Source organism: Aplidium turbinatum, chromosome 10 (assembly GCF_918807975.1).
Source record: "Aplidium turbinatum chromosome 10, kaAplTurb1.1, whole genome shotgun sequence".
Lineage (NCBI taxonomy): Eukaryota > Metazoa > Chordata > Ascidiacea > Aplousobranchia > Polyclinidae > Aplidium > Aplidium turbinatum.
The window spans coordinates 5,090,694-5,118,554 of NC_137481.1; the positions used below are offsets into that span (position 1 = coordinate 5,090,694).

General features: G+C 37.0%; 2 protein-coding genes across 4 annotated transcripts; one reads left to right on the forward strand and one right to left on the reverse strand.

Moving 5' to 3' along the window:
• Positions 1-1,298: 1,298 nt before the first annotated feature.
• LOC145777971 (uncharacterized) lies at positions 1,299-9,797 on the forward strand. The gene is made up of 5 exons (XM_082589344.1): positions 1,299-1,526; positions 1,883-2,017; positions 5,147-5,237; positions 6,005-6,129; positions 6,615-9,797. Exons 1-5 carry the CDS (start codon positions 1,328-1,330, stop codon positions 6,725-6,727), a joined length of 663 nt encoding a protein of 220 aa, XP_082445470.1. The 5' UTR covers positions 1,299-1,327; the 3' UTR covers positions 6,728-9,797.
• LOC145777970 (uncharacterized) lies at positions 9,797-27,861 on the reverse strand. 3 transcript variants are annotated; one of them, XM_082589342.1, is made up of 10 exons: positions 27,799-27,861; positions 23,086-23,217; positions 21,931-22,128; positions 20,452-21,501; positions 18,600-18,720; positions 17,168-17,265; positions 16,616-16,702; positions 15,067-15,150; positions 13,504-13,593; positions 9,797-10,970 (listed from the first exon to the last, which is right to left on the reverse strand). In XM_082589342.1, exons 1-10 carry the CDS (start codon positions 27,809-27,811, stop codon positions 10,846-10,848), a joined length of 1,998 nt encoding a protein of 665 aa, XP_082445468.1. In that variant the 5' UTR covers positions 27,812-27,861; the 3' UTR covers positions 9,797-10,845. The 3 variants fall into 3 exon arrangements, with proteins under 3 accessions (XP_082445468.1, XP_082445467.1, XP_082445469.1); XM_082589341.1 differs by lacking the exon at positions 27,799-27,861 and having other exon boundaries at positions 23,086-23,531; XM_082589343.1 differs by lacking the exons at positions 15,067-15,150; positions 27,799-27,861 and having other exon boundaries at positions 23,086-23,530.

Here is a 27,861-nt window from a genome sequence, read left to right on the forward strand (position 1 = left end):
AAAAGAAACCATGTGCTGCTGCGATCCTCAAGTGAAGCCCTGAGGTTTTATTCAAATATAAACTTTATTCCGGGTGATTAAAAATAGGAAAAACGTTTGAAATTGGTGTGGTGATACCTGCAGGCTTAACTTTAGACACAATTTTGTTTGTGCCGCTATTATCAACTGCCTTGTGGCGACCATTAGGCCTACAAATCTGTCGTGATGCGTATGTTGTTTCGAAAGTTTCACCCGGTCTTTCTATCGTGTACAGAAACAATCCTCATCAGATCAGACATAACAAACCAACACACTAGTTATGATGTTTGGGACTGGCCTACAGTTTGACACTTTGTTCTGATGAGGTTTAATTTTTAAAAAACTATTGTTGCAGCTTATTTGGCTTAATACCCGTTTTGAAATTTCGTCATCTTGTTATGAGGTGACAATGAGTGAATGGCTTATGGCAGAGTGTCTTCAACACGTGACGCCCAGCTCCCTGCATTGTTTTTAACATTGATTCAATGTCTGCAAGTGTTTAATCAATGATAAAAAAAAGTGATTTTGTTATCTGAGCTGTTCAAGCGTCACATGCAGGAAAATACAAAGCAAACCTGTCACAAGCTCCATTCAACATATTCGACATAATGAAAGAAATTTGTCTTCCTGATTGACAAGCAACTTCGACCAGTGGTAAGGGAAACTGAATGATAGAACCAACAAAACTTTCTATGTTGCAGAGAAAGCGCAAACTATCGCCTTTTCTAAAGAAGTGTTTTACCTTTTCGCGCAAAAATGGCTTGGATCAGATGAAAAAACTTTCAAAGGCAATTATCTATAGAAAACTATAGAAAGAAGTAACACTAGCAGTGCATTGCAGACGTAGTCAAGACATCATTATTATAAAGCAAACGATACCAGTGTGGCCTATGGTTTTAAGGTAGAGCATTCAGTAGGTTAGGTTATACATAGGCTAACGCCTAGATTGTGAATTTAAATTGTTGTAGCCTACTTTCAAAATCTGTCGTACCAATTCTTAAATGGTATTCATGTAGGCCTAATATGTCGTTTTTTCTTGCAGTTTCATCGTTTAACCTAGGCATGGTTTAACTTATTAGGATGTCAGCAGGTTAATAATTAGCCTAATTTGTTATTTCTGCTAAGCTTGTCACTAAAATAGCGTATAATAGGTTACAATAGGCTTGTTTTGCAACGTTTTTAGATGTAATTTTTAAAGCACAGAAACCTTTACAAAGATATAATATACTGTAAGTGCTTTCATTAAATGAGTATTCACTTTGTAATTCACAGTCAGAAAATAAAACAGTTTATTTTAACGTTTTAAAACATGATTTTTTTCTTAATATGCGTAACTTTGCTGCTTGGGGAAGTGACTTCACAAAGGAGATACAGGCTTGGGGAGTATAATTATTATTTTGGCAACACTAGTCGTTATGAGGAACGTATATCCAACTGTACTTTGCAACAAGGAAACCTTTCCGTCATGGGTAATGGGCAAGATATTCAACATGTGGTAAAAAAAACAGGTGAAAAACAAATCATGTAAATGGTTTTAATTCATTCAACGTTCGCAATATCGTATTAATTATTTTATGTAAATTTTTATGTGTTTATTGAAAAGGCGGCTTCAAATTAATTCGTTTTAAAAACAGACTTTGAAATTTCAATCGTTTTATTGCCAATCAGACAAAGCTTCTTGTGATACTTATTTTTAACGCTTCGAATACTTACTGACTTGCTGAGAGATTGAACCCCTAATGCAACGGTTTTCGAGACTGCTACTGTAAAGTTATTGCTTGTAATTGAACTGTACAGCGGGTCTTTTCCTTATTTTCAATCATGTGTTGCAAATTTGTCTACTCCTATTTTGCTTTTTTTAAAGGTTTATCAAATGGATTTTATTTCCATTTATATCCTCATCTCAATGCTGGAAGAAGAAATTCTACACTCAACTACACCCTTCTGGTATTTTGTCAGTTAAATGACAAATGCGCAAACAAAGCTTCGACACCTGCAGGTATAAACTGGCTTAAAAGTGCCTACTCCCCCAATACCAAGCTTAGTTTGCTAAATCATTTTTTTTAAATGATAATTGATAAGTTTGTCTTCTTCTTGCAATTCTTCAGCTACATATTTGCGTTTGCACAGAGGCTGGAGCACTGGAATTAGGCTACAAGTGTGATTGATAACTTGACAATTCAAGCGTTCTACTGTAGGCCATTCTAACTAAACGACTTGCGATTTTGCAAAAGAAACGCCATCTTGAAATGTGACGTTCTATGCATACGCCTAAACTACTCAAATCATCTTCATTTTGAGCAGTGGTTCTCAACCTGGGGTTCGCGGACCCCTTGGGGGTCCGTGAGAAAGCATTTGGGGGTCCGTGATTACCTTGATGAATTTTGGAAAAAAAAAATTTTTTTTTCTGTATGCACGGATGGAGCACCAGCTATGCTCGGGAACAAATCTGGATTTGCTGCTTCAGTAAAAAACGAAGCTCCTCGCGTGGATGTTACCCATTGCTTCTTGTACAGGTAGGAGAGATGTGGGACGAATGAAACAAAATGGGTATTTTTTCCGTTGTCACGCGTGATTTTCGCGGTACAGGGCTAGTTAAGCGTTTGAGGGAAGCACATCTTCTTACTGTATTTACGCATAGCTAGGGCTTCGAATTTGATCACAGATTAAAAAAATATTTCACTTTTTAAATGTTCACTTTTTGTATCATTGGTCCCCCCTGGGTGGGACCTTTGCAACACACCAATGGGACCAATGAGACAGGTTTACTACTTACACGACAACTGTACTTTTTCTGAAGAAAGATTGCATTTTGCGTAAAAGCAAAGAACAAGCAGTTTCTAGAACGAACATGGACAGATGAAAGAACGAACAAGCTGATTCAACACAAAATTGTTTAAAGTTAAACAGTAACAGTTAGCTGGGGAGGGGTCGTCACAGACAAGTTTTTCATCAGGCAATGTGATATTGTGACAAGTTCATTGCAAATTTCAAAACACCAGACAAACGTTTCGTTTTGGCAACAGAGGTTGGATCTAGCAGAAGACACACAATATCACAATGAGACACAGAAGCCACATTTTCATTTTCTGGGAACACAAAACAGTCCTTCATTTTGTCTGATGTTTTCTCAATTCAATTTTAATAACTCAATTTCATAGTCATTATCTTGAAACAATGTCATGCAAAGCATTATTTAAAGCTTCATTTGAAAAATTCCTTTTTAAGCCTTTCGATTGCATTAACATAGGTATTTTCTGCCAAAAATACTTTAAAATTCAGACAGAGACCTAGTCTCAATTGACAGTGTCTCAAAGCTCTCCTATCTCAAAAACTTTGAATTAAACGATGGTTTCACAAAACTCGACTTATTATCTCTCAAAAAGCCTACCAATCTTGTAGAATACCTAGTACATGAAAAACTTAGCATTTGCTATGAACACCTGAACATAATATTGAAAGTTTTCCAGAAGTACTACATTTTACTTTTGCCTCCCAAAAACACACTTTTGTTTCTCATTTCTGCGTTTGCAACAAGCCAACTTTCAAACCTTGTGGCAAAGAAGGTTTATGTAATCACGTTGCAATAACTACCAAAAAGAAAGTTAATTTTGAGTAGGGATCAAAAACGAGCTGTGTTGCATTGGTCCCCTTGTATCATTGGTCCCACATCTCCCTTACGCTTTAGCAGCAAAAAACTTTACTAGCAAGTCTCAAAGAAATTCTGACGAATTGCGTGAAGGTCGTTAATTTCATCAAAAGCAGAGCTGTAAACCACCGTACTTTTAAAGCGCTCTGTCAAGAAGTAGGGTCAAATGACGGAGTACTTTGTATCATTCTGAGGTACGTTGGTTATATAGAAAAGTTTTAAAACGACTGCAGCAGCTAAAAAATGAGGTAGCAACTCTTTTGAAAGCAAAAGGAAGTCCCCTCTCAAAATTGTTCGCGAGTAAAAGTTTTCTATACGGCATGGCCTACTTAGCCGATATTTTCGGTCATATTGACAATGTTAATCGTGGCATTTATGGACCAGGTGTGACAATAATTGATGCAGCTGAAAAACTGAAAGCATTTTTAGCCAAGTTGCCAGTTTAGAAACGCAGATTGAAAGCAGGTAATTACGCTAACTTTCCAATGTTAGAAGATCTTATCTTGATGGATGAAACTCAAAGAGAGTGTACTCTTTTGATCTCTATGAGAGAAAAAATTTGCGCACATTTCAAGCCCTGCAAATCTCATTTCAACGTTATTTTAATTTAGAACACCTACCGAACGAAGTTGAAACATGGATTCGAAATCCTTTTCTTTTTGACTTGAACAACATTAGCGATGACGATCTCAGTAAAGATGACCTAATTGATTTGAGATCTAAAGAGTTATTAAGCATTGAGTTTCATTCAAAAACTGTGGAAGAATTTTGGTGCTCACAATTGCAAACCTACCCATTCTTGGCAAAGCAAGCGATTATTGTTTTGTTAATATTCATAACCACTTAACCTTTGCAAGGCAGGATTCTCAGCTCTTGTTACAATAAAAACAACATCGAAATCGCCTGGACAGTGGACGTTGAAGATGACATGCGTGTTGCATTGTCAAAAACTCAACCGCAGTTCAGTCGTTTAGTTCAGGAAAGGCAACAACAACCATCTCATTAAATTTGCTTACGTTGAAAAAGTTTCGGTATGGCACTTTGGGTCACCTTAATATTCTAATACTGCTGACATTTCTTGAACAATTCATTCATTTTCTTATTTGAGCAACTGTTTAACCTGATATTTGCCGCAGGAGTCACAGCGGCAATGCAATATGACACCGTACAGTGGTTAAGCAGCATAATTATTACAATAGTCAATAGTAGCCTACTGTGATTGAACTGACTCGTGTGAAAATAAATTTCTTTGCAATAGTCAATATCAATAGTATGTTAATTGAGTTTCAGGCAAAATTTAGGTAGAGGTCCGCAGAAATTTGTCTAAAGGGGTCCGTGACAACAAAAAGGTTGGGAACCACTGATTTAGAGAGTCTTACCAACCTTCAGTTTCCATATTGATTAACGAGTAGGCCTACTGAAATGTTTGAACAATTTTAGTCTATGAGGTGCAGTAACGGATAAAATTGTATTTCGAAGAGACCATTACCGGTACCAGTTTAATTTGTGGAGCGATTGGATTGGCCATAGGGATTCTGGCTTGTTTAACTTACTTTGGAATCAAAAAAAGGTAATAACTCATAATGTAGCCATTCAACTTTTTTAATTAAGCAGGTAGCCTAAATAGTAATGGAAATGGTCTGTGCAACATCAAGTCACAGAAATCTTGCAACAAAAATGCAATTAAAAGGTATGAGCTTTGCTAGTTACATATTTGAATAGTGGCGAGGCAAAATACTAATTTAAAGTGACCGGAATTATTGCAGGTGTATTGCGACTGACAGTTTTATTACAACAAACGGTCAATAGGTCTACTGCACAATGCGCATAAATTAGAGACAACATAAAGTAGACTACAGAATTTCTGTCAACCGCACGAAACAGTAAGTAAGATGACCTGTCTGCAGTTATAACAAAGGCTATATGGTCTGCTCAATGGATCGCTGTATCCTGTATGCATCGATCGAAGAATATCTAAGTCACATATGAGCAATTTCAATGAAATTTCGCTGGTAGCAAAACAAAAAAAAAGTCACAAATATGCCGATATCGCTACCCAAAAATATTTTTAGTTTTGTACTGCTATGATCCAAATATGTAGCATATTTTGCTTGAATCGAAGAATATTTATGCTGCTGTCAAAATAGTTCGCGGCCAGAAAAAGGTTGAAAACTACTAGACAAGTTGAAACGTTGAATTAATCTATAGGCCTATCACTATTGATCACAAGGTTAATTTTTATGGCCTATAAATCTATGACTATCCTCAATAGCCTATTAGTTGTCATAGCAACAAAGCATAAGTTTTTGCAGTGATTTTTATGTTTTTGGAATCTAGATGTTCCAAGCCGAAATCGCATGAAAAAAAAGTTGAAAATAAAACAACATTACAGCAATCTCTTGCAAATGCATCAAAAGAAGATAGAAATGCATCGAATTATCTGGAACCAATCCGATTGCAAGGTTCGTCTCATACATAACAAGAAGAATGTAAATTATTGATTAATAATAGACTTTCTCACTTTCAAATAGTGTTCAGTGTAGACAAACCAAATGTATGAAAGAAATGCAAACTTAGTCATATTGTATTTAAATAATATTTTAGTTTAGTCAGTGTATACTCTGTTTAGTTTTTTGAATGAAATTCATGTTATAATAACACATCCCTTGAAATTGCAGTGCCGAGAAACAATTTAATCGGAAGCCAATCATAATTCCAAAACAACTATTGCTCTGTAGTGATTTTCTATCAACCGGTAGTTATTTTTTCTCAAATGCCATAACCTATCCTATATTATACCTGCAATTTCTGCAAATTCTGCAGGTTAATATTCTTGGATATAAAATTAAGTTGTTTCATGCTTATTTGGCGTTTTTCTTTAATAGAGTTTAACATGAGTTTATTTATCCAATTTTTTTTTTTTAATTAGCCTTAAATCTTTGTGCAGACTCAACAGGGCAGGAGCGAAACCACTCAACCTCACCAGACAGGCCTGTGTACGAAAACACAAGATCTGCATCTGTTGCACAAGATGATGAAATGTATGTGCAGTTTATGTGAGCCAGAAGATGAAACTGGGCTTGCTTCTTTATGTCTGACGTCATCGAACAGAGACACTTTGCGCAATGTAGTGCCATCTGATGAGTTGATTCATCCGAAAATTTGATTTAATGTGCAGTATTGTAATGTAATATAATGGAGAGTTGTGTGTGCCATATACAGGGCCGTTAAGAGAATAACTTGGGCCACATAGCAATCAGATCTTCTGGTTCTAAATCACGACACTTCTAAAACGACGCACAGTAAGCCATATATCCAAAGAATACGCGTTAGTTTCTTTAAATTTTTGAGAAAAAAACCGGCCTCTAAAATCATCCTGTTCTTGGTGCAAAAGTACCTCCCGTTATCGCTACTGGTGATATGTATCATTAGTTCATTACTTCTACTTTGTTTCAAACAATTTTGTTGTCATAGCCAATACAGATTTTTGAAGTAGAAAAATATTTAAACTTAAAATTAAAGCAGGTTTCTGAATCGTAAGTAGGTTACTGTGTTTTATAGCTGTGAAGCAATGGGAGATAGATTCATTGCAATATGTGTAGCCTGAGCAATATCCCAGGCAATGCCATGACGTCATTAAGGATGTACTAAGGACATGAGATCAATTACGCAAAGCTGCTTTCATAACAATTGCAAGTCATTCTCAGCATTGTCAACATAGAGTTGATACATTTTTATGTTAATATTCCTTGAAGTTTCATAGCATGTTGTGATTGTGAGTCGTTTTAGATGTGGATTACTGACAACTTCTTTAGCAATTACAACCCAGACAGAAAACTCACTTCTTTTTAGATTGATTCAACGTTTGCAAACTTTGAATCAATGTAAAAATGATACATTGTGCTGTCTGTGAAGATATTTCAACAGTTTCTTGTTTGAACACAATGCTGGTCATATCGTTCTTCCGCGTTTCTTAAACGACTATTGTTCTTTCGGTTTCTGCTGTTTGTTAACTCACACTATTCTGAAGTCCAGGATAACTTGCACACTGCACAGCCTACTGAAGTTGGTAATACAACATCGTTTGTTCTAAGTAACCAGGAAGCACAAGAGCTTGGTATGCACTATGCATTGAATTGTTGCAAAAATGCAGCGTTGCTAAAATAAAGCGTTTGAATTTGAACCATAAAGTGTAACCAAACTCAAATTATGTTCAACCGCTTAACTTCCAAGTTGGTCTAAAAAGCAACAGCACAGCTAAAATGGGTCCACACTACTTGTGATGTATTTTGATTGAAATGCAAAATAAGTTGATAACTGAAAACGCAGTTTGTCATTCTTAGCTCGGAAAGATTTCCCTTGTTTCAAATAAACCAAATCTGTGCCGGGTCTTCTTAAAAAGCCATTGAAGAAATAATTCATCCATGATAACAATGAGATCTCAGGGGGCAAAAATCCTGGCACCTCCAAACACTTCAATGGCCTTTTAAGAAGACCCGACACAGACTTTCCGAGCTAAGAATGACAAACTGCGTTTTCAGTTATCAACATATTCACCTACCTAGCGTTACTTTTCAAAGCAAGGGTTGTTTGTGGATTAGATCAGTGGTTCTCAACCTTTTTGTCTTGGTGGACCCCTTTTGGTGTCTTCGAAGCGGTCGCGGACCCCTAAAAATTTCAATTTGAAATTTTGGTATATCGCGTTTCCTTATGGAATCATATGTTACATAAGTTCAAAGCAACACACTTAAAAGAACTTGCTGAATTCGCAACGCACTTGACGATTGATGAGATTGACGAAATTATGTTATGACTTATGAGCTATATGTTGGCACACAGGATCAAACATCGGTAAGCTATATGCTCATTTGACGTTTTTCTATAACTTTTATCAAAAGTTAATAGAATACTTGCGACTGTTACAAAGAATTTCTCCCTTTTTTCATTTGAAATCAATATTAATTCGTTATAATCACAGTCATTGCAAAACTGTGAGTGGTGATAGACTGCTGACTAACGTTTGTATTTCTAAATTAATCATTGATCAACAATCTGTTGTCTTAAAAGAATTTAGTTGAACATAGCCAACATAGCCTTATTAAAAGGTTTAAGTAATTTATATGATATTTTAGTTAAGAAACCAAACCTTTGTGCAATGTCCTTTGCAATTTCAAACGACGCACCAGTGCGTTGCAACTTACAGTTTAAGAATCACTGTAGGCTAATACATAAACAAAGCACAAACAATTTTTAAATTTCTTAACTTATCCGTCATGTTGAAAACTCGGAAACTTTCACGGACCCCCGGTTGAGAACCACTGGATTAGATGCAAACGTAAACAGCAAAAGAATACATGGTTTTTCCTTGAAGTACCAGACCTTAGTCTTTCGGAGATATTCCGGGAGGGAAGCTAAACAATTCCGAGCCTAACGTAACCTCAAAACTCCCTGCTAATGCTATTGGTTTTGCTTCTCGGCAGCCGATTTGTAGCAAGAATTGACAGCGATAGACACCGTGTTTCGCCCATTGGTTTTGCTTATACAGTACTTAATTATTTTAGAATATGCAAACCAATTTTTCCAAGATATTATGGATAGACGAGTATGCTTTGCACGTAATAGATAAGCTAATACGTAATACCATCTTTCTATCCTCGCATACAGTGCATTTTAAGTAAGCTAGTCGACAATAGAGACCTTCTCAACCACAGAAATGAAAATGTTTGAAGAAAACAAACTTTTGTTAAAAACGACAGTCTGTGTCAAGCAAGCATTTTCTTCATCTTGTGATCAATGAACTCTCATTTTTTTGTAGTTTTTATTAGTACGGTAATAAAAAGATTACAAATCAAAAATTTCACATATGATTGTGCAGTAAGCCAATGTGGATTTAAAAACAAACTGAGACAAATTTCAAACACATGCTGGACAACTGTCCACAGTAGCATAGTTCATGTCACTGTCAGGGATAACATATTTGTTCATCTTGCATTTGTAACAAGTCTTTTCTGCAAATATGCGCCATTCTTTGCAAATGTGAATGGTGCATTGGATGATTGGTACTGTTGCTTCTTTGCGGAGTGTGTTTATGTTTATTGCTCATCGCAATAAACTGTTTATTGAATCTTTACATTTAACTAGAGTTTGTAACTTGACTAACTTAGTATTTGACGTTTCAAATATTAAATCACTTAAGTTTTCATCCTTTACGTTTCGGGAGCGAAAAAGAAAGTAGGCTACCAACTAACTGTACAATATACGCTTCCAGCATTCCAATACAGCGAAAACGTGCGTGCATCGGCAGTAAGGTGCATGATTGTGGCTAGTACAGCAGCAAACTTAAAATAACAAACGAAAGCGACTCAAAAGCGACAAAAAATACCAAATAAGATGTCGATCACACCTAGCTTTTGGCGTGGAAATATCGAAACATTTGTGAATAGGTATGACAGTGACCTTTGCGTTTGTACATAACATTTTTCAGTTAGTCTTCTTTTTCAAGATATGTAAACGTTATGCTGTTTGCGAAATGGTAAAGCGATGTAAAGCAGTAAAAAACCTGACAATCTCTAATTACGTTGATGTCCACTGCTGCAGACCACAGTAATTGTAAAATGTAGACACGGAAAGTTACAAAAAGTAATTGCTTCGTTTGAAGAATTTTCGAAAAGATAACCAAAGCAGATTATTGCTTCAAACAGATACAGTAGCCTACAACTTGTTACAATATAACAGTCTGCACTTGCTCTTTACTAATTGTCAAACTTTTATTCAGTAATAATGGTGTTTCAAATCAGTACCACTTGTCCTCCCCAGGCTTGGTGGAGAAGATTTGGATGCAATGAGCTGAAATTCCAGAATTTTAGCCAATGATATATTAACTGTGTTGATGTTTATCAAAGTATGCTCGCTCTGCTGGAGAGCCGAACCGACAGCCTTTTAACTAAATCAAAAGTTTCTGCAGGCAGTGATACAGTTGAATTGGTTATGTAACTTTCCTGTAAATGCTAAACAGCTTCCAGCATGAAAACAGCTTATTTGCAAAACTTTACCTAGTGCCCTAGGTTTTGTGTGAAATTTCCAACGTGTTGAAATGTTAGCAGCTTGTATTTGTAATTAAAAAACAGGACTCAAAGCTTGACAAACACATTTCTTCATTGCTTTTCAATTGTTCTTCTTCAAACTATACTGTGCTCTGCTTTGTATGCCGCACCGCTTCCAACTTTTTTGTTTCTACCGTTCGGTTGAATCTTCTTGTGTTTGTTTATCACAGCATACTTGGCGTCACAATCTTTAACCACCTCTGGAAAGAACATATTTTTTTACACACAGTGTTGAGACCTATACTGATACAAGCAGCAGCTGCTGTTCACAGCCGCACCCCAGACAGCAAAGTCCGTCATTTTTTTTATTAAATCAACGTCTGCAGACGTTGATTCAATGCAAAAATGACGGATTTTGTTGTCTGGGACGGCGTCATACGTTAATCTTACTACTAATTCGTACATGTATTTACATCAGAGTAACCTTAGCGGTTTAAAATACTTTTTTACACACAAAAAATATTCTCAAAAAAAGTTTTATTTCTCTATGGTTCAACACAGCAAACTCTCTGTCAAAGCTTTATGTATTTACATCAACGGTAAAAACCGAGACAAAAACATATTCGCAACAATACTTAAACATAATTTCGATTGAATACAAAATGTAATATATAATTAATATCCTACAATCAAAGCTGAAATTAAATGCAATCCAATTTAAACACTTTAATTTACGCTTTTTCAAGAAGTAGGAAAACTTCGAAAATCCGTCAAACGTGTCACCTCTCCTTCAACAGGACAGCGGTTTTGAAATGTTTTTTGCTACATTTGGAAATCCACTTATTCGTTTGCTAGAATAAATTTCAAGGCCCACGTAAAATCTAGCCTTGCTCTTAGTTCCCCTACATTCTTTTGCAATGAATGGCTTTGTGCCCCAACTTCTATCCTTTTGCAGCCCACTGAAATTACTTGATTGATCGAATCTTTATCCTCGGACTGGAAAAGCTTCTTGCATGGCTTAATCCTGCCAGTTTCGCACACTTGTAGACTGTAGAGGCTTTGAACCACTGACGCAGGCCCGGTTACCGAGATTGACAGAGTGAAGTTTCCGATCTTTTCAACAAAAGCCTTCAATCTTGTTGCAGGGGAATCATTCTATCCATTAGATGCCGCTGAATGGAGAGCAGTCCTTAACATGTGTTGCATAAGCGCACACCCTGAGAGTCGAACCAGCACCGCCTGACAGGCCCGCAACCAGCAACTATTTTCGGGGGGGGCATTTAATTTTTATCAAAGAACCAGCATTAAAATGATGCATTGTGACATTTTTATGTTAATGTCCACGCCCATTGATAAGGGAAAAGAGAGTGTGGCACTACCATGTTACGGTTCAGTGGTCATAACTTATGTCAATCACGTTTTTGTTTAGTACAGCATTAAAGGAAGCTAGCCTTTGTAACCTTTTCTCATTTAGCTATGACTACCCAAGGAAGAAAATTACGATAATACAAATATTTACAAATGCCTAAGCCCAACTGAGTAGCTTATTCACCACGCTGTCGTAGCTGCTTTTGATCTCGAATTATTTAGTTGTTTTTAAACGCTTTTTATGGTGATGATGGATGCTGACATTATGTATACGCTAACGAAACAGATAATGAGGATGCCAGCCTAATTTATCGAACAAAATCGTTAGCATGGCTTCCAACCAGCGTAGCCTACTTTCGGTTTCGATAGTCTACACTCTACAGAAGGGTTTCCCAAACTTTTTTGGGCCACGGACCACTATTTGTGAATCTGTTTATTCACGGACCCCCAATTCCAATACAATGGTAAAAATGAATAAAACCGCATTTTGTTTATTTAAAAAACTGACAACATCAATGGGACTGCTTCTTATTGCATAAGTCATCAATTCTGGGAGTTATTTGTGAAAGGCAAACTCTTAAGTCAGGGTCCACGGAAAGTCTGGACCTGTATATTGTCTTCATGTTGGTAAGAGCTGAAAATGCTGTCTCACATATGTAGGTCGTGGCAAAAGGCAATAAAATTTTAGTTTCCTTTTGCGATAGCAATGGATATTCCTCCACAACACTCAACCAGAAAGATGCAATAGCTGTTTCTGTTTGATTGAAACTAAGCATTAAAGTTCGATCAGATGATAATTCGGCTAATTCTTCTTTTTCGCGTCCTGACAGATCAGTCTTTGTTACAAAGAAAGGGTTTAAAATCCAGTCGAAATTCTCATATGTCTCTTTTAAAAAGTACTTCTTGAAATGTGCAGAAAGCAATTCCAAATGTTGTGTAACGTCAGAGAAAATCAACTCTGTATTAATTAAGAACTGCGGCAATTATCTTTGACTGGGTAGGCTACGTACTGTACAACGTATATGTGTGACTTTTTCATTTCTTGTCATATCGCCACGGACCACCTGTGCAGTCGTCGCGGACCACCAATGGTCCGCGGACCACAGTTTGGGAAACCCTGCTCTACAGTATGGCTGTACGACTGTACGTGTACGACGCACGTCTATTCATAATACATTTCATACTGCATAGAACGCTTAAAAATTTTTCAAAAAATTTCGGGGGGGGCAAATGCCCCCAATGCCCCCCCCTGGTTGCGGGCTTGCCGCCTGATCTTGCTAACTTAACCGAGTTGAGAGTGAGAAATGTTTTTGCTTCGGAATATTGCAATAAGGAACAAAGGTTGAAAAATTCTAAATAATTTTAATGAAATGCTTTCAGTAAGTTCCTCTTATACATAACAGTGAGCTGAAAAAATAAATTTACTTGTTGTTTCACTTGTGTGTACCATTGGCGAGTCTGCATCGTTGATTATCTCGTGTGCTCCTTCGTCAGACATGGAAGTGTTATCACATTCTGTTAAAAATAAAAGCTTTTACTTTAAATAGTTTCAACTCTTTAAATAGTTTCAACGGCAGCAGTGGCCGAGTGGTTAGCGCGTTGGGCTCGCAGTCGAGAGCCTGCATGTTCGACTCCAGCCACCCGCACTTGCTGTTGTTTCTCTGGGCAAGAAACTTTACGATAACTGCCTCTACCCAGAGATCGATTTCGAGTAATGGGTAGTACCAAATTTAAGTCATAAGTAAAGTAGACAATCGGAAACAGACATTGCCGTCGGCTGCAGCGTGGGTCAGGTGTACGTCGGAAGGCGTATATCGATGCATAGCGCTCAAGTCCGCTTTCCCGCAATGCAGGATAAAGATAATAAACAAACAAACAAAGCAAAACTACAATACAGTGAACCAAAACAAAGCAGCGAACAAGAAAATGATATAGGGAAACTGCGTTGATACTAGGGGCGGGTGCAATATGTAGCCTTAAAGAGGGGGGATTTCAACAAAATATAATGTGTGTAGGTCTACATTAATCCGAACTCTGAACTTGCAAACACTTCGTGTATAAAATTACTTTTCTGTGTTTTAGAGGGGGAGTGATCGTTCCAATTCCTCTCTGGATCCGTCACTGGTTCATATACATAGTTTTAAAAAACAATTTATTTATAGACTCAAAGACATATTTTTTAGTTTCGTGTCTTAATTGTTATGTAGCCCAAGACAAGCCTAGGCTACAATAACGATCTTCTATAGAGGGCAGTGATGTACGCGCATACAAAAAATATTGACGTCGTCAGCGTAAACGCAAACGTTCGAAAAACTATACGCCGTATGCGTCAACGTAACTTGTAAAAAAAGTTGGCGGAGTCAGCGTCAGCGCATAGGCTACACTAGCGTAAACTCATTTTGTTTGCTAGGTGCTAAACATTCACACGGTATAAACCACTCGAAACAAACAATTTCCACGAAGAAACACAAGCATCTGAAAGTGTTCATCTGACATTTTTGCTACATTTTGGTTCCAATATGTCTTTGCCCATTGAAAACATTCTTTCAACTTATTCAAAATTTGGAAAGTTGGTTAAAAAAATGCAAACAACAGCTAAGATATTAAAAAGTAGGCTATGCCTTGACGCTATACGCTAAAAAACTGCGAAAACTTTACCGTGTAGCCTCAAGCGACAACTATCCAAAAAATGTGGCGCAAGCGTTAGCGTAAACGGCGTAGAATTTGCGGCGTATACATACATCTCTGATAGAGGGATTACATTGCGAAACGCTCTCAGTTACACAAGCCTAGCTTAGGTCTTTTAAAAAGAATTTTCATCTTTTCTGTAACAGACCTCCCTTTTAAAGCAGCAATATAAACAATTGTAATACATAGCCTAGTGACTGCTTGTATTTCTACAGTTGTTTATATTATTGTAATATTTTTTCTTGTTTTTGTTGTTTTTTTTGCTTCTGTAACAATGAAATCTATTGCGCTGTCGCGTACCTGGATCTTGCGTTTGGATCATTCGATCCTCAATAAATCTTCTGTCATCCAATTTCATTTTCTCAGTCCTCAACGGAAGTTTAACTGCAGATAAAAAATTCTTAACGTTCAGAGATTATTTAAAGATGAACACGAAGATTGTGATGATTTCGTACAAGGCTTTTATCTACATTCAAAAACAAACAAAAGCACAAAACATTTTAAATAAACATCATGGATTTTTAAAAACACGGCATGTCCAACGTCCTGCCAAAACTAAACCAAAGCGATTTCCTTATCAACGCATCATTCATTCATCGATGGTGGTTGAAAATTTATCTGATAAATACATGATGATAATGCTCTGATGATGATGATACATAATGCTCTATACCAGTAATTTTATTTTAGCTCCAAGAACTCCTCTTGTAAATTGTCTGTAATGTGAGCTATTCCTAAAGACGCTTCTACAACTTCCGCCGACAACAATATTGGCGAAAGCACTCGCTACTTGCAATCTCTATTTTTTAAAAAAAGTCTCTCTTTATTTTGATGGTCAAGGGTTTTTTTTCAAGTTGACGCTGAAAACGAGTTGGTCTCAAGTCGTCGATGCTCAGATTTTGAAAACATCTGACGCATTGTGGTACAACTTGGTCATTTTCTACTATGGCATCTATAAAGTCAAAATAAAAATTCAGATAATCTTCGTCATACTTTTTCTTTTTTCCACTCATTTTATGTTAATAGAATTGATTAATTAAAAATAAACCTAATTAAATCAATGCTAAAATTTAAAAAAAGTATACCCATGGTACTGTTGTAGAGTTGGAGATACTGCTGCACTTGTCAGTCAGTCGTTGCCATTATTATTACAATTAGAGCTCAAGGCTGCTGTGTCAGAATACCGTTGTGTTGCGAAAGCTAAGTCGTCGCAGAAATATTTAGCAACGTCTAAAACATCACAAAGAATGCGAGATGTGATAACAACACGCTCTACAAACACTGGTACTGCTGTAAAACAAACTTTCATCTTCAACAATCGACTGTCCAGCGTAGTTGTGAAAACTTGTTTAGTCATAATTCATACAGAGTTTTTCAATTTCTTGCACCCCCTTTATGAGCCTCACACGCCTCCCAAGAGGGGCGCCCCCCCCCCCAGTTTAAGAACCACTGCTCTATACCCTTGAGGTTGATTTACTTAGTTTCAGATACATGGCAAAATATTTAATTGTTTACTTACCTGTACCTTATTTCAAGATTCAGTCCGGTTAGTAGCCTAATAGTTAATCTGTATCTGTTTTGCAAAATTAATTGACAACAAATATGGTTTAGAGTAATTTGTGCAGCCTCAAATTTTGGACTAGTTTTATAATTAAAAAAAACAAGCTTTTTGCGACCACTATTTTAAAATATTTTGCTTTTATTTTAAAAAGCATCAAGCAATACTTTTTCTTAACACACCCTTGAATTGGCAGGTAGGCTAACCCAACCCACTTAGAAATCTGGTTATTCAATAACCCTGTACAAAAATAACCATTGACAAAACGCTCAATGCAACCGATGAGTATACCTGCAAATGTAGTCAAGTCAATTTCATCAAAATGTGCTCCGTTGTTTTCACAACCATCATGAGAAGAGACTGATGATGATACACAAGCTAAAATGAATATTAGGTCATTTTATTTTTGTCAGCACCCTGTTTGAGACAAAATTGAAAGTACCAACTACCCTTGCAACGGATGTGGTAGAAAGATTGTTGTTGGAAACACCTGTGGTGTTGTAGGGACATAAAGCTAGGCTGGCCTAACGTGAACAATTATCGAAGGTAGGCTACACCAACAATGTCCTCGAGCAAAGGTGATATTCTCACGATTTAGCAGCACGTCTATGAAACATCGGTTCAAGTCATGGTTCAAGTCCATTCTCAGTCAGGCAAGCTACAAATGATCTGTTTTAGCCTGATGCTGCGGACTCGTTGTGGTAGTAGCGGTTTATCATTAGCTTTCGGATTACAGTTTCTTAGTCATGTTCAGATTCGTCATTGCAATTAAATATGAAGCATCCTCGTTGGGACAATCCACCTTGAATACGAGCCATATGTCTGCAGCACATGCACACTTACGCTTAAGTTTAAATGTGCGTCCCTTTCCGTTCATGGGACTGCCGTAAGCGAACTCAATATTCTTCTCAGTACTCGAAGGGATGTAAACGTTGCCGTTTCTGCGGTAATTTTCGCAAGTTAATTTTCATACAACAAATAAAATAAACATAATTATTTCCATGAATTGCAAATAACATATTGCTGCCGATAAGCTAATTCCTTTTTGCATGGCTTTAAAATTTTACAAATAACAAATTCAGATATGCTAGTTTCCATAGGCGTCAATTACCCGGGACAGGAGGCGGCGCCCCCTTGGGTTTGAGACAAAGACGATATATGTCTGCAGTGCTGTATTCGTAAAAAAGCACAGGGTATACTGTTAAATTTTCCAAAATGATAAATAATGCACAACTTGTAAAATACCAATCTTTATTCTACCAATAATCTTTAACCCTAACCTTTTTACAAACTTGGGATCTAGTCCTTAGCTGATCGGTAGTTTAGCAGCCAGGATCTTACATATTTTATAGCAGTAAATTGAGCCACAGATGGTCCATTGCAATTAATAAACATCAAACAGTTCACATTATCAATGGACCTCAAAGGTTTAAGTAGTTAGTTAGTAAGTTACCGTAGTTGTCAAGAATCAGTAAAGATAGCATATAGGCACTCTCTTCGGAAAATCAGAGGTTATACTATAGTTGCTCGAGAAAGCAGAGAGTATACTGCGTGTACCGCCGTATACCCTCGAATACAGCACTGTATGTCTGGCCCCTTATTTATTTTAAATAGTTTTTATAAAAGAATTAACACTTTAGAAAAGGTTTTGCGCAAATGCACAAACTACCTTTGTCCAAAAAGTTGTCTTCGCCAAATGTCTTGTAGCAAACGTGGCGAGTGGCATCGCGCTTTGGCAATTTTATCTCCTCTATTAAAGGAGTTACGAGATTGTCGGGAATGTTACGACTTTTATCAATATGTAGTCTAACAGTCTAGCAAACTTGAATTGCGACTGTGGCCACATACTTTTTCACGCTTTATAAGTTTATATAACATAGAGCCAATACAATTACAAAAGCAAAAAGGCGATTAAAAAAAAAAAAAAAACGATAAAAAAGTCTTCGATAACTCATTCATGAGAGAGACCAATTGTGGACGACGAACTAGTAAGATCAAGCAACCATAGTTCAAGTCCCAAGATCTGCGCTTGGTTTAAGCAACGCCTGCCAAGGATGTCTCTCCTCCTGGCATTAACCTACTTCAGCAAAAAATCGACGCCTATGTTAGCTTTTATAACCAAACTACTGTAGATAAAGCCGTGAAAGGTATACCTTACTTCAATATGTTTCAAAGTCAATGAATTTCACACTTTAACTTCAAGAAACATAAGAATTATTTGATTCATTACCTTTTAACTACAATTGTACGTTAATCTATGGTATCACCAACTTACCCACAATGCTTTCTCTTGTAACATCTTATGGCGAAAATGATGATTACGCACATAATCAGCAGAAATGCCAGAACAATAAAAAGAATGTAAAGGTAGGGAAAGCTCATCAATGCTGAAGAATCTATTACAAAAATAAAGTTTGTAAAGCAGGGGTGCCCAAAGTTTTTTAGCCACTCGCCGCATTTACCTATTCGTAAATCTTGGCGGGCCGCATTACATTTTTTGTCCGCTCCGTTAGCTCAATGGTTGCGTGACCGGCTCAAGATCACGCGGCGCTGGTTCGACTCTCGGGTTGTGCATTTGAGCAACGCATTCTAAGGACTGCTCTCCATTCAGCGGCACCTAGTGAATGGAATAATTCCCCGGCAACAAGACTTCAACAATCGGAAACTTCACTCTGTCAATCTCGGTAACCGGCCCTGTGTCAAGAGCTTCTACAAGTATGTGAAACTATCAGGAATAACCTGTAAAAGCCTTGTCAGTCCGAGGATAAAGAATCAAAACCAACCAACCATTCATCCTTGTCCTTAGACTTCGACCTTAACTTCAAGACTATACATTGTAGGGAAGGCAGTCACGGTGGGTTTTTAGTTATACAATCAACCCCGCTTAATTGGACCACGTTTCGCTGGTCTCGAATGTAAATTGATTATTCGGTGCAATTTTCCTCACTTGATCGGATCATTACTTTGCTCAAACAAACCACCCTCCTACTAAAAATAGGCTTTGTAGTTCACGTTTTTGTTTTTTTTCACATGTGCTCTATTAACTTTTGAGTTCTTTTGATAGGTGTTAAACTGACGACCAGTCGAACATCTGTCAGTGATTTTCAACACTAAGACAAAATAACCGTCCAATACTCTAGCTAGTCTAAAAGTTTCCGCATTAATTCAGATATTTTAAACTTCCACTGAAAATACGCAACAAACTTTCCGACCACATGGCAGTTGAAACATCAAAAAGAAACATTATCAAGTTAAACTTGCACAACATCGCGTTATATATTTCTTTGTCTATTATTTGGATCGTCCCTCAAGATTGCTTATGGAGACTTTCAAATGTAGGAAGGTTGTATTGTAAGTCTCCCTATCCCTTTCTAAAACTTCCTTCAACGCACCTTTTTGAAGCTTATTTGTTTTTCTTTTTAAATGATTAAAAAGTAGTTGGTTTGGTTTGAATCTTTATCCTCGGACTGACAAAGCCTTGATTGGTTATTCCTGGTAGTTTCGCGTACTTGTAGAGGCTCTTGACGCAGGGCCCGTTACCGGGATTGGCAGAGTGAAGTTTTCCGATTGTTGAAGTTTTGTTGCCAGGGATTTATTCTATCCATTAGGTGCAGCTGAGCAGTCCTGAAATGGAAATGCCCAAGCGCACACCCCGAGAGTCGAACCAGTGCCGCGTGTTCTTGAGCCAGTCGCGTAACCAGTGAGCTAACGAATAATTCTTTACAAGCACTGAACAATATCAAAGCCGAAAGATCTCAGCCGTGAAACAATACTGGTTCTATCTTTGAGAAGGCGTCAAAGAGTTAACAAATTAGGTGCCGCGTGCACAGAAACAATTAAGCCAAATGAGCCTAGGGAACACTATTTTTAAAAGATAATCAAAAAATAATAATATAGTGCCAAAGATTTCAGTCTAAGGGCAGAGACAATGTTTAATACTTTTTATTACTACAACAGGCAAGAACTCCAAGTTGGGTGCCCACACGAAAATGATATTTTGATATCTTCGTAAAGCATGGTTGCGTGTTTTTATCGGGCGTAGAACTGGCAATTGTTTAAGGTCTGACTACAAAGTGTAAAGTTTTTGTAAACTAGTTTATATTCAGAATGATTTTTTTACAACTTACTGATTGCACCAGAGGATGTTTGCCATGTAGGATTGTTTTCCCCTTTGAATGACATCATTGTCCCAGGCGCTTTGTCGTCAGCTTGAAGCTTATCATGAACCAAATAGTATGGCTCACTGGAATTGGAGGTAAATTCGATAATTTTCTCGGTTCTGGTTGTTGGCTCAGCTGTAGTTGTTGGTTGCGCTGTGGTTATTCTCTCCGTTGTTGTTGTTGTTGTTGTTGTTGTTGGCTTCACAGTTGTAGTTGTTGGTTGCATTGTGGTTGTTGGCTTTGTTGTAGTTGTTGATTGTGTTGTAGTTGTTGGTTGTGTTGTAGTTGTTGGTTGTGTTGTGGTTGTTGGTTGTGTTGTAGTTGTTGGTTTTGTTGGGGTCACTGGCTTTGTTGTAGTTGTTGGTTGTGTTGTGGTTGTTGGTTGTGTTGTGGTTGTTGGTTGTGTTGTGGTTGTTGGTTGTGTTGTGGTTGTTGGTTGTGTTGTGGTTGTTGGTTGTGTTGTGGTTGTTGGTTGTGTTGTGGTTGTTGGCTTTGTTGTGGTTGTTGGCTTTGTTGTGGTTGTTGGTTGCATTGTGGTTGTTGGTTGTGTTGTGGTTGTTGGCTTTGTTGTGGTTGTTGGTTGTGTTGTGGTTATTGGTTGCGTTGTGGTTATTGGTTGCGTTGTGGTTATTGGTTGCGTTGTGGTTGTTGGTTGTGTTGTGGTTGTTGGTTGTGTTGTGGTTGTTGGTTGTGTTGTGGTTGTTGGTTGTGTTGTGGTTGTTGGTTGTGTTGTAGTTGTTGGTTGTGTTGTGGTTGTTGGTTGTGTTGTGGTTGTTGGTTGTGTTGTAGTTGTTGGCTTTGTTGTGGTTGTTGGTTGTGTTGTGGTTGTTAGTTGTGTTGTGGTTGTTGGTTGTGTTGTGGTTGTTGGTTGTGTTGTGGTTGTTGGTTGTGTTGTGGTTGTTGGCTTTGTTGTGGTTGTTGGTTGTGTTGTGATTGTTAGTTGTGTTGTGGTTGTTGGTTGTGTTGTGGTTGTTGGTTGTGTTGTAGTTGTTGGTTTAGTTGTAGTTGTGATTGGTGCTGGTGAAGAAATATACGGATGATAAGAAAATGCAAAATCAAACTATGCAAATAACACGTTGATACTTCAAAGTGCTTACCCTTAAAATAAAACGATATAGGCCTATTAAACCAGTTAGAAGGTAATCAACTTATCAGAGACCTTTGATAAGAATGATTCAAAAACTTGTAAGGGATTCGACGCATATGAGCTCCATGTTTGTATAATACAGAAGTACTTTATAATACTTATATAGCAATGCTGGGTCGCATATCACGTTGATACGTTGATTATACAAAAGTGGCTCCTTCCTCTTTCACAAAAATGCATGGATAAAGTGTTCGGAATCCCTTCTGGTTTTTTGAAAATGCTGATTTGTTACAACAATGTAGGCTGAGCATTGGTACGAGCGTTACTTTTCGCAAGTCCAAATGACAATTTGAACTTACTTGTGATGATCGGGCGCTGGCAGACGACCCTTACAATACTTGCGCAGGGAACGGTGCTCCATGCCGAATGGAGTGATACTACGCATTGGTTGGTGTTTATAGGTTGTCTGCTCCAAAAAGACAACAACAGTGAGGCTCCATCTCCCCATTGATAACCATTTGTAGTATACACCAGATCGATGTACACGGCGTGACCCCCTGCATATTAAGACACATAAAGTATTGCAAAAACCAAAAAGCTTAAATTTTTTTGGATAAAAAAGTTTGCAATGGATAAACAAAACATGGAAAGGCTTTTCTTACGAGGAAAACATGGCAAAAGCATGGAAGCAAACCAGCAACGTCATTTTGTCACAACAATGTAGGCTGAGGATTGGTACCAGCGTTACTTTTCGCTTGTCCAAATAATAATTTGGACTTACTTGTGATGACTGGGCGCTGACAACATATATTTTCAATACGTGTACACTGTACAGGGAGATATGCATTACCCCTCAGCGCTTTACAAAGCAGTCAGTGTCAGTGTCAGTACAACCGTATAAAGGCGCATCTGAGTACATTATTACACTGAATCCATTTCATTGCTGAGTGCTATGGAGGAACAAGATTCAGTACATTTTTAAAAAGTCTTTGGTATGACTTGACAAGGCATCAAACCCATGCCTACCGATTCAGGGCGGACGCACTAACCACTAAGCAATCGAGCAGGTGAAAGGTGAACGGTGAACGACAAATTTCTTTAAATAATACCAAGATAGTATGATATTTAGGAGGTCTGTGTAGATATGCCCCATTCAATTTGTAGATAAATGCCCAATAACCATTCTCAAGTGGCTTACCATCGTATCACAAAGACACAAAGTTTATCTTTTTCGAAGATGTATTTTATAACTCAGTGGTTAAGCGCCTACCTCAACATAAAGCAGCGCTGATACAGCTTTCGGGGTGTGCGCTTGGGCAACGCATTTCAAGACTGCTCTCCGTTTAGCGGCATCTAATGGATGAAAAGCTCACAGACAACAAACAACTTAGAAAACGTCACTCTGCCAATCTCGGTAACCGACCTGTGTCAGCAGTTCAAAGCCTCTACATTACAAGTACCGGTACGCAAAATTACAAGAATAACCTATCAAAAATTAAACCAACCAAACTTACTCGTAAAACTGTCTAGAAGGTGTTGAATTGCCTCGGTGTAGACTCTAACCATGTTTGCGTTTCTGGCTTCACAATAAGATACCGCTTCTTGGTGCGTACGATCAACCTCTTCAAAAACAAGATACTCGTACCCTTCGAATATCAAGGTAGGCCTATCATTAGCTTTCGATAAAGATGCGAATTGCAAAGTTATCAATAGTAAGCATAGTTTTAAAAACGTCATGTTTAGTTTTCGTGCAGTTACTTAAACTATGCTGCTAAGAAAGAAAGAAGATAATGAAATATGTGAAGTATAACAAATAACATCTTATTAACAAATCGTTTTTGCTAGTACAACTTTTAACATCAACTTTATTTCCGTTAAAGATAATACTAGTAATGATAACGATATACGTTTTAATATACTGTAGAGCTTTTTCCATTGCAAATTTGCGTTGCTCATGCTGTTTGCTAATCAGAGTCAACACGACCGTATAGAGCAGTGGTTCTCAATCAGGGACCGGGGACCCCAAGAGGTCCGTAAAGCGATTTCACGGAGTCCGTAAAAGTTTCCAAGTTTGCAGCATCATTGATAAGTTACAAACTTAAAAAAATGGTTGTACTATATTTACGTATTACAGTGAATCTCATACTGTGCGGCGTTTGACATTCAATTGACTGACAAAAGCAGCGGTTGAGAACTATGTGGCAGGAACTAGTGGTGTGGTACTGATGATCCCAGCCTAATGGGCGAAACACGTGTCTATCGCTGAGTTCCTGCTACACTCGACTGCCGAGAAACACATGTTTTTGGAAAAGTCTTGATGGCTATAGTGTGGAGGCTACACCGGTATGGTAAGCGAAACACAATGCTCGCTGTTCTATAGTGAGCATAGTCAGGTAGTGCTGACGCCAGGAAGATCGCTCCTTCTCAACAATTCAAAGGACCTCACACAAAAGTTCCGTTTCCTAACTTAAAAAATCATATAAGTGAGTAAAATCTTTTAATTCTTTTGAGATAGCAAATTTTTAATCAATGCTTAACTTAGAAATGCAAACGTTTGTCAGCAGTAAATTACCACTCACATTTTTCCATAGCTGTGATTGTAACAAATTAATTTTGATTACAAATGAAAAAAGGCAGAAATTCTTTGTAACGGTCGCAAAAATTATATTAATTTTTGATAAAATTTATAGAATCATTAAATCAGCATACAGATTGCTGATTTTTTATCCTGTGTGTTAATATAGGCTACAGTATAGCTCATAACTTTGTCAATGACATCAATCGTCATACGTGCGTCGCGAGTTCAGCAAATTCTTCTAAGAGTGTCCTTTGCAACTTCTAAAACATTTGATTCCATTGAGAGACGCGACCCATACAGCAAATCAACCGCTTTTTACATTAATTCAACGTCTCCAGACGTTGAATCAGTATAAAAAACGGTTGATTTGCTGTCTAGAGTGTACCAAAATTACAGATAAAATCTTTTTAGGGGTCCTCGATCGCTTTGAAGGCACCTAAGGGGGTCCTCCAAGACAAAAAGTTTGAGAAGCACTAGTATACGTACAAGTAGGCAAAGATTCAAAACTTTTTTTTTCAGCTTGCAAGAAAGCAACATAGGCTATCATTGTTCATTAATCAATGTCTACATAAAAGACCCAGCCCTTGATCGTTGCTGCAATGTTACAACAGCTCCACAAACTTACATTGACTCAAAATGAAGATATTTCAGAAGCATTCACTTAATTGTAACGTTGCTAACTTTTTAAAACTTTTACACTCAAAAACCTTTCTTCAAATAAACCTTGGTCTACCACTTTATTAACTTGTTCGTTTTTTTTTTTTTTTTTTTTTAGTTTGGACTTAAGGTTTACGCAATGCTTCTAACTTTGCTCAATAATAGTGCCACAATATATTTTCTTAATAGTTGAATTACTCATTCAAATGTTAATTTTTGAGCTTTTAGAAAGAAAATGTTAATTAGTTAAAATCTATCAATTAACTTTGCATAAACGGATTAAGCTATTTATCAATTGTAAACCAATAGGTTTTCGTTGGTCGTTGCAGGTGTGCGTTGGTGGGAATAAGCTTTTATTGACTAACGAGTTTTGAACTACAGTGTTTGGAATATGCAAGGCTTGAGGCATTTTGAAACCTTATTCCTTAAGTCATTTCAATCGATTGAATTAACTGTTCAAGTTTCAAACTTATTAAGGTAACTATTTTATTGTATTTCTTAAACACTTTTTCTGAATTGATTCTGAACACTGATTAAAGCAGCGATTTACTTTACATTATTAAATAATCATTTATTAATCGTTTTAGAAAGTCTTTGATGACAGCCTACGACAACTTCTCACACAGCAAATCAACCGTTTTTTGTCTACAGACGTTGTATCACTGTAAAAAATGGTTGATTTTTTTTCTGGGTCGTTTTGAAACATTACACTTTCAACACATTCACTGGTCATCGTGTGAGCCTCTAGGGCCGAGGGTTTATCCTTTTACCACCCCAGATTCACGATTTAGACGTAGCATAAGTTACAATAAGTTGGTCAAACACTGCATGCGGCATCGTGTAATGTACCGCTTCGGGTTATTAATTAAAGCCAATGGGAGGTTCCAGGTTCACTCCTCTTTGGAAAGGTAAATTGTAACCAAAAATTAAACTAGACCAAACATGCCAGTTTTATTCTCCAATTGAAATAGTCATAACTGCGCAACAACACAACATTTAATATTACAAAACCAAACTAGAAAACGTTTGACCCGTTGCCGTTGGGCTGCGTGATCTTGCAGTTATCCTGTGGTATGTGGGCAAGGTAAAGCAATTCTCTAATGTTTAGACAAGACCATATTTTTGCTGTTATACTCTATGTTTCTCTTGTGTATTTCTTGTTTAGTATAAGATTAGTTTTCTCTTCTTATGAAACCTTGATAAGAGTTCATTTAGTTCATAGCCGATAAAGTTTGCCATTTTATTTCTGTTTTTATAACGCTAAATGCTGTATTGCTGCTCATCATTTATGCTTGTTAACAGTTAAAAAATAACATTTCTACCCACACTGAATTCAAACTTTGTTTACAAGTTGTACAGCATATATGGATAGTAATACGTCAAACATTACGTTTTATGCCATACATTAGCAAACAATACATTACAATTTTTTATTTTCATATTTTTAAATAACTTTGCCTTTAATTTTCAACGTCACTTCCCATGACACAAAGGAAGCAATATAATGTTGGACACCGCCAGCAAAGCCACACACTTGCTTCTGTATTGAAAGATTATTTTGCGTACATTCATGGCATTACAATTAAGGACTACAGTAAACTGAAATTTGAATAAAAATGAAATATAAACGTCTGAAGCGAAGTGTAGTATGAAATTGTTTATCACCTTAAATTTCTGCTCTTAATTTTGTCATAGGTCCGACCTTTGTATGCCCAATACAATTATGGCAACACTGACAATAACCTATACCACAGTTTGTTTTTTTTCTTTTCATCAATAAATTTAAAGATGGGTAAATTTTATCGTAGAAATTTTTTTTTTTGTTTTGACGTTTATTATTGAAATAAAACATTTTAGTTGAAAGTTATTTAATTAATAATTTTTATTGGTTTATTTTTGCTAAATTACCTACTTTTAAAAATATTCAACGCTATGCAAAACAAACGATTAATTTAGCTTTACACGAAAAAGAACACGATCGGTGTAGATTCAGTTTGAAGCATGACCCGACTGGTAATCGAATTTCAAGGAATGGTTGTCCTTCAAATTCAAAAATACTTTGATTTTCCTGATCTACAAATAGTAGGAGTGCCATTTTCCAACGCATAAGTTTCACTGCTAGTCACTAAATCTACAGTAGCCTACTTTGCTGAATATTTCTTGAGTTGTTACTATATATAAATAAAAAGTTGTCATTTTCTAAATAGTTTCAACGTTTAAAACCGCTTGAAGTGATGTTAAAATTTCGACGTGTGTCAAATTATCGTCGGGAAGTTTAGTTTCGAATTTTAAGTTGTAGTATGTCACATTGCCAACGGCGTATGCTAGCACAGAAAAAAGCTGACATTACAGCCTTCAAATTGCAGACCACAATTATCTTGCCACACAAGCATGGTCAAGATGCTTCAAAGTAGAACGTTGTCAAATTACAAGAGCACAGCGTAGGTCCACAGGTCATCAGGAAATTGCAGCTTCCGCCCGTGCAGAAAAAGAAACAATAGCTTAGTTGCAAAACGGCAGCATCAGCAATTTGATACACTTTGGTCCTTGTCACTATTTTGTCGTTATAAAAAAGAGGAAAAGCTGGTTTTAACCTAGCAAAGATGACCAGAAGCTTTCTCAGATTTGTTCCCTATTGCACTGACATTCGTATTTCTACTGGTTTCATCATGGATACGTAGCCTACTGTTAGAGATATAGCCTGATTTCTTGTGTATTGGAGACTTTTGTGGTTTTCGCGGGCTGTTGTCAATGCTCTGACTGCAATTTAGTTAAAAATACATTTTCTCATTTTTAACTGTCTTCTACGACATCAGCTGTCATGTCTGGGCATTAAAAAACGAAACAATTGTAAAAAACTTAGCCAAACTGTTTGCAATTAGCAAACATTCTATTTGAATAAGATACTGAAAAAGTCGTCTTTATATCGAAATAAGAAATATGAATAATAATCAATTTATACAATTTTCCGAACTTGACTGATTTTATTTACTTGTAATGTTCATTGGTTAGGTTGCATTCTTGTATGACTTCTAATTCTCAGTAACATCGAGAA

Coding starts and splice junctions, on each gene's coding strand:
- LOC145777971 (XM_082589344.1), top strand. CDS start 1,328: ATGATTTTTTTCTTAATATGCGTAACTTTGCTGCTTGGGGAAGTGACT. Junction 1,527..1,882: donor ACATGTGGTAAAAAAAACAG/GTGAAAAACAAA, acceptor CTTTTTTTAAAG/GTTTATCAAATGGATTTTAT. Junction 6,130..6,614: donor GGAACCAATCCGATTGCAAG/GTTCGTCTCATA, acceptor ATCTTTGTGCAG/ACTCAACAGGGCAGGAGCGA.
- LOC145777970 (XM_082589341.1), bottom strand. CDS start 23,308: ATGACGTTTTTAAAACTATGCTTACTATTGATAACTTTGCAATTCGCA. Junction 17,266..18,599: donor TACAAGAGAAAGCATTGTGG/GTAAGTTGGTGA, acceptor AAATTACCGCAG/AAACGGCAACGTTTACATCC. Junction 16,703..17,167: donor ACGCACATTTAAACTTAAGC/GTAAGTGTGCAT, acceptor TATTCATTTTAG/CTTGTGTATCATCATCAGTC.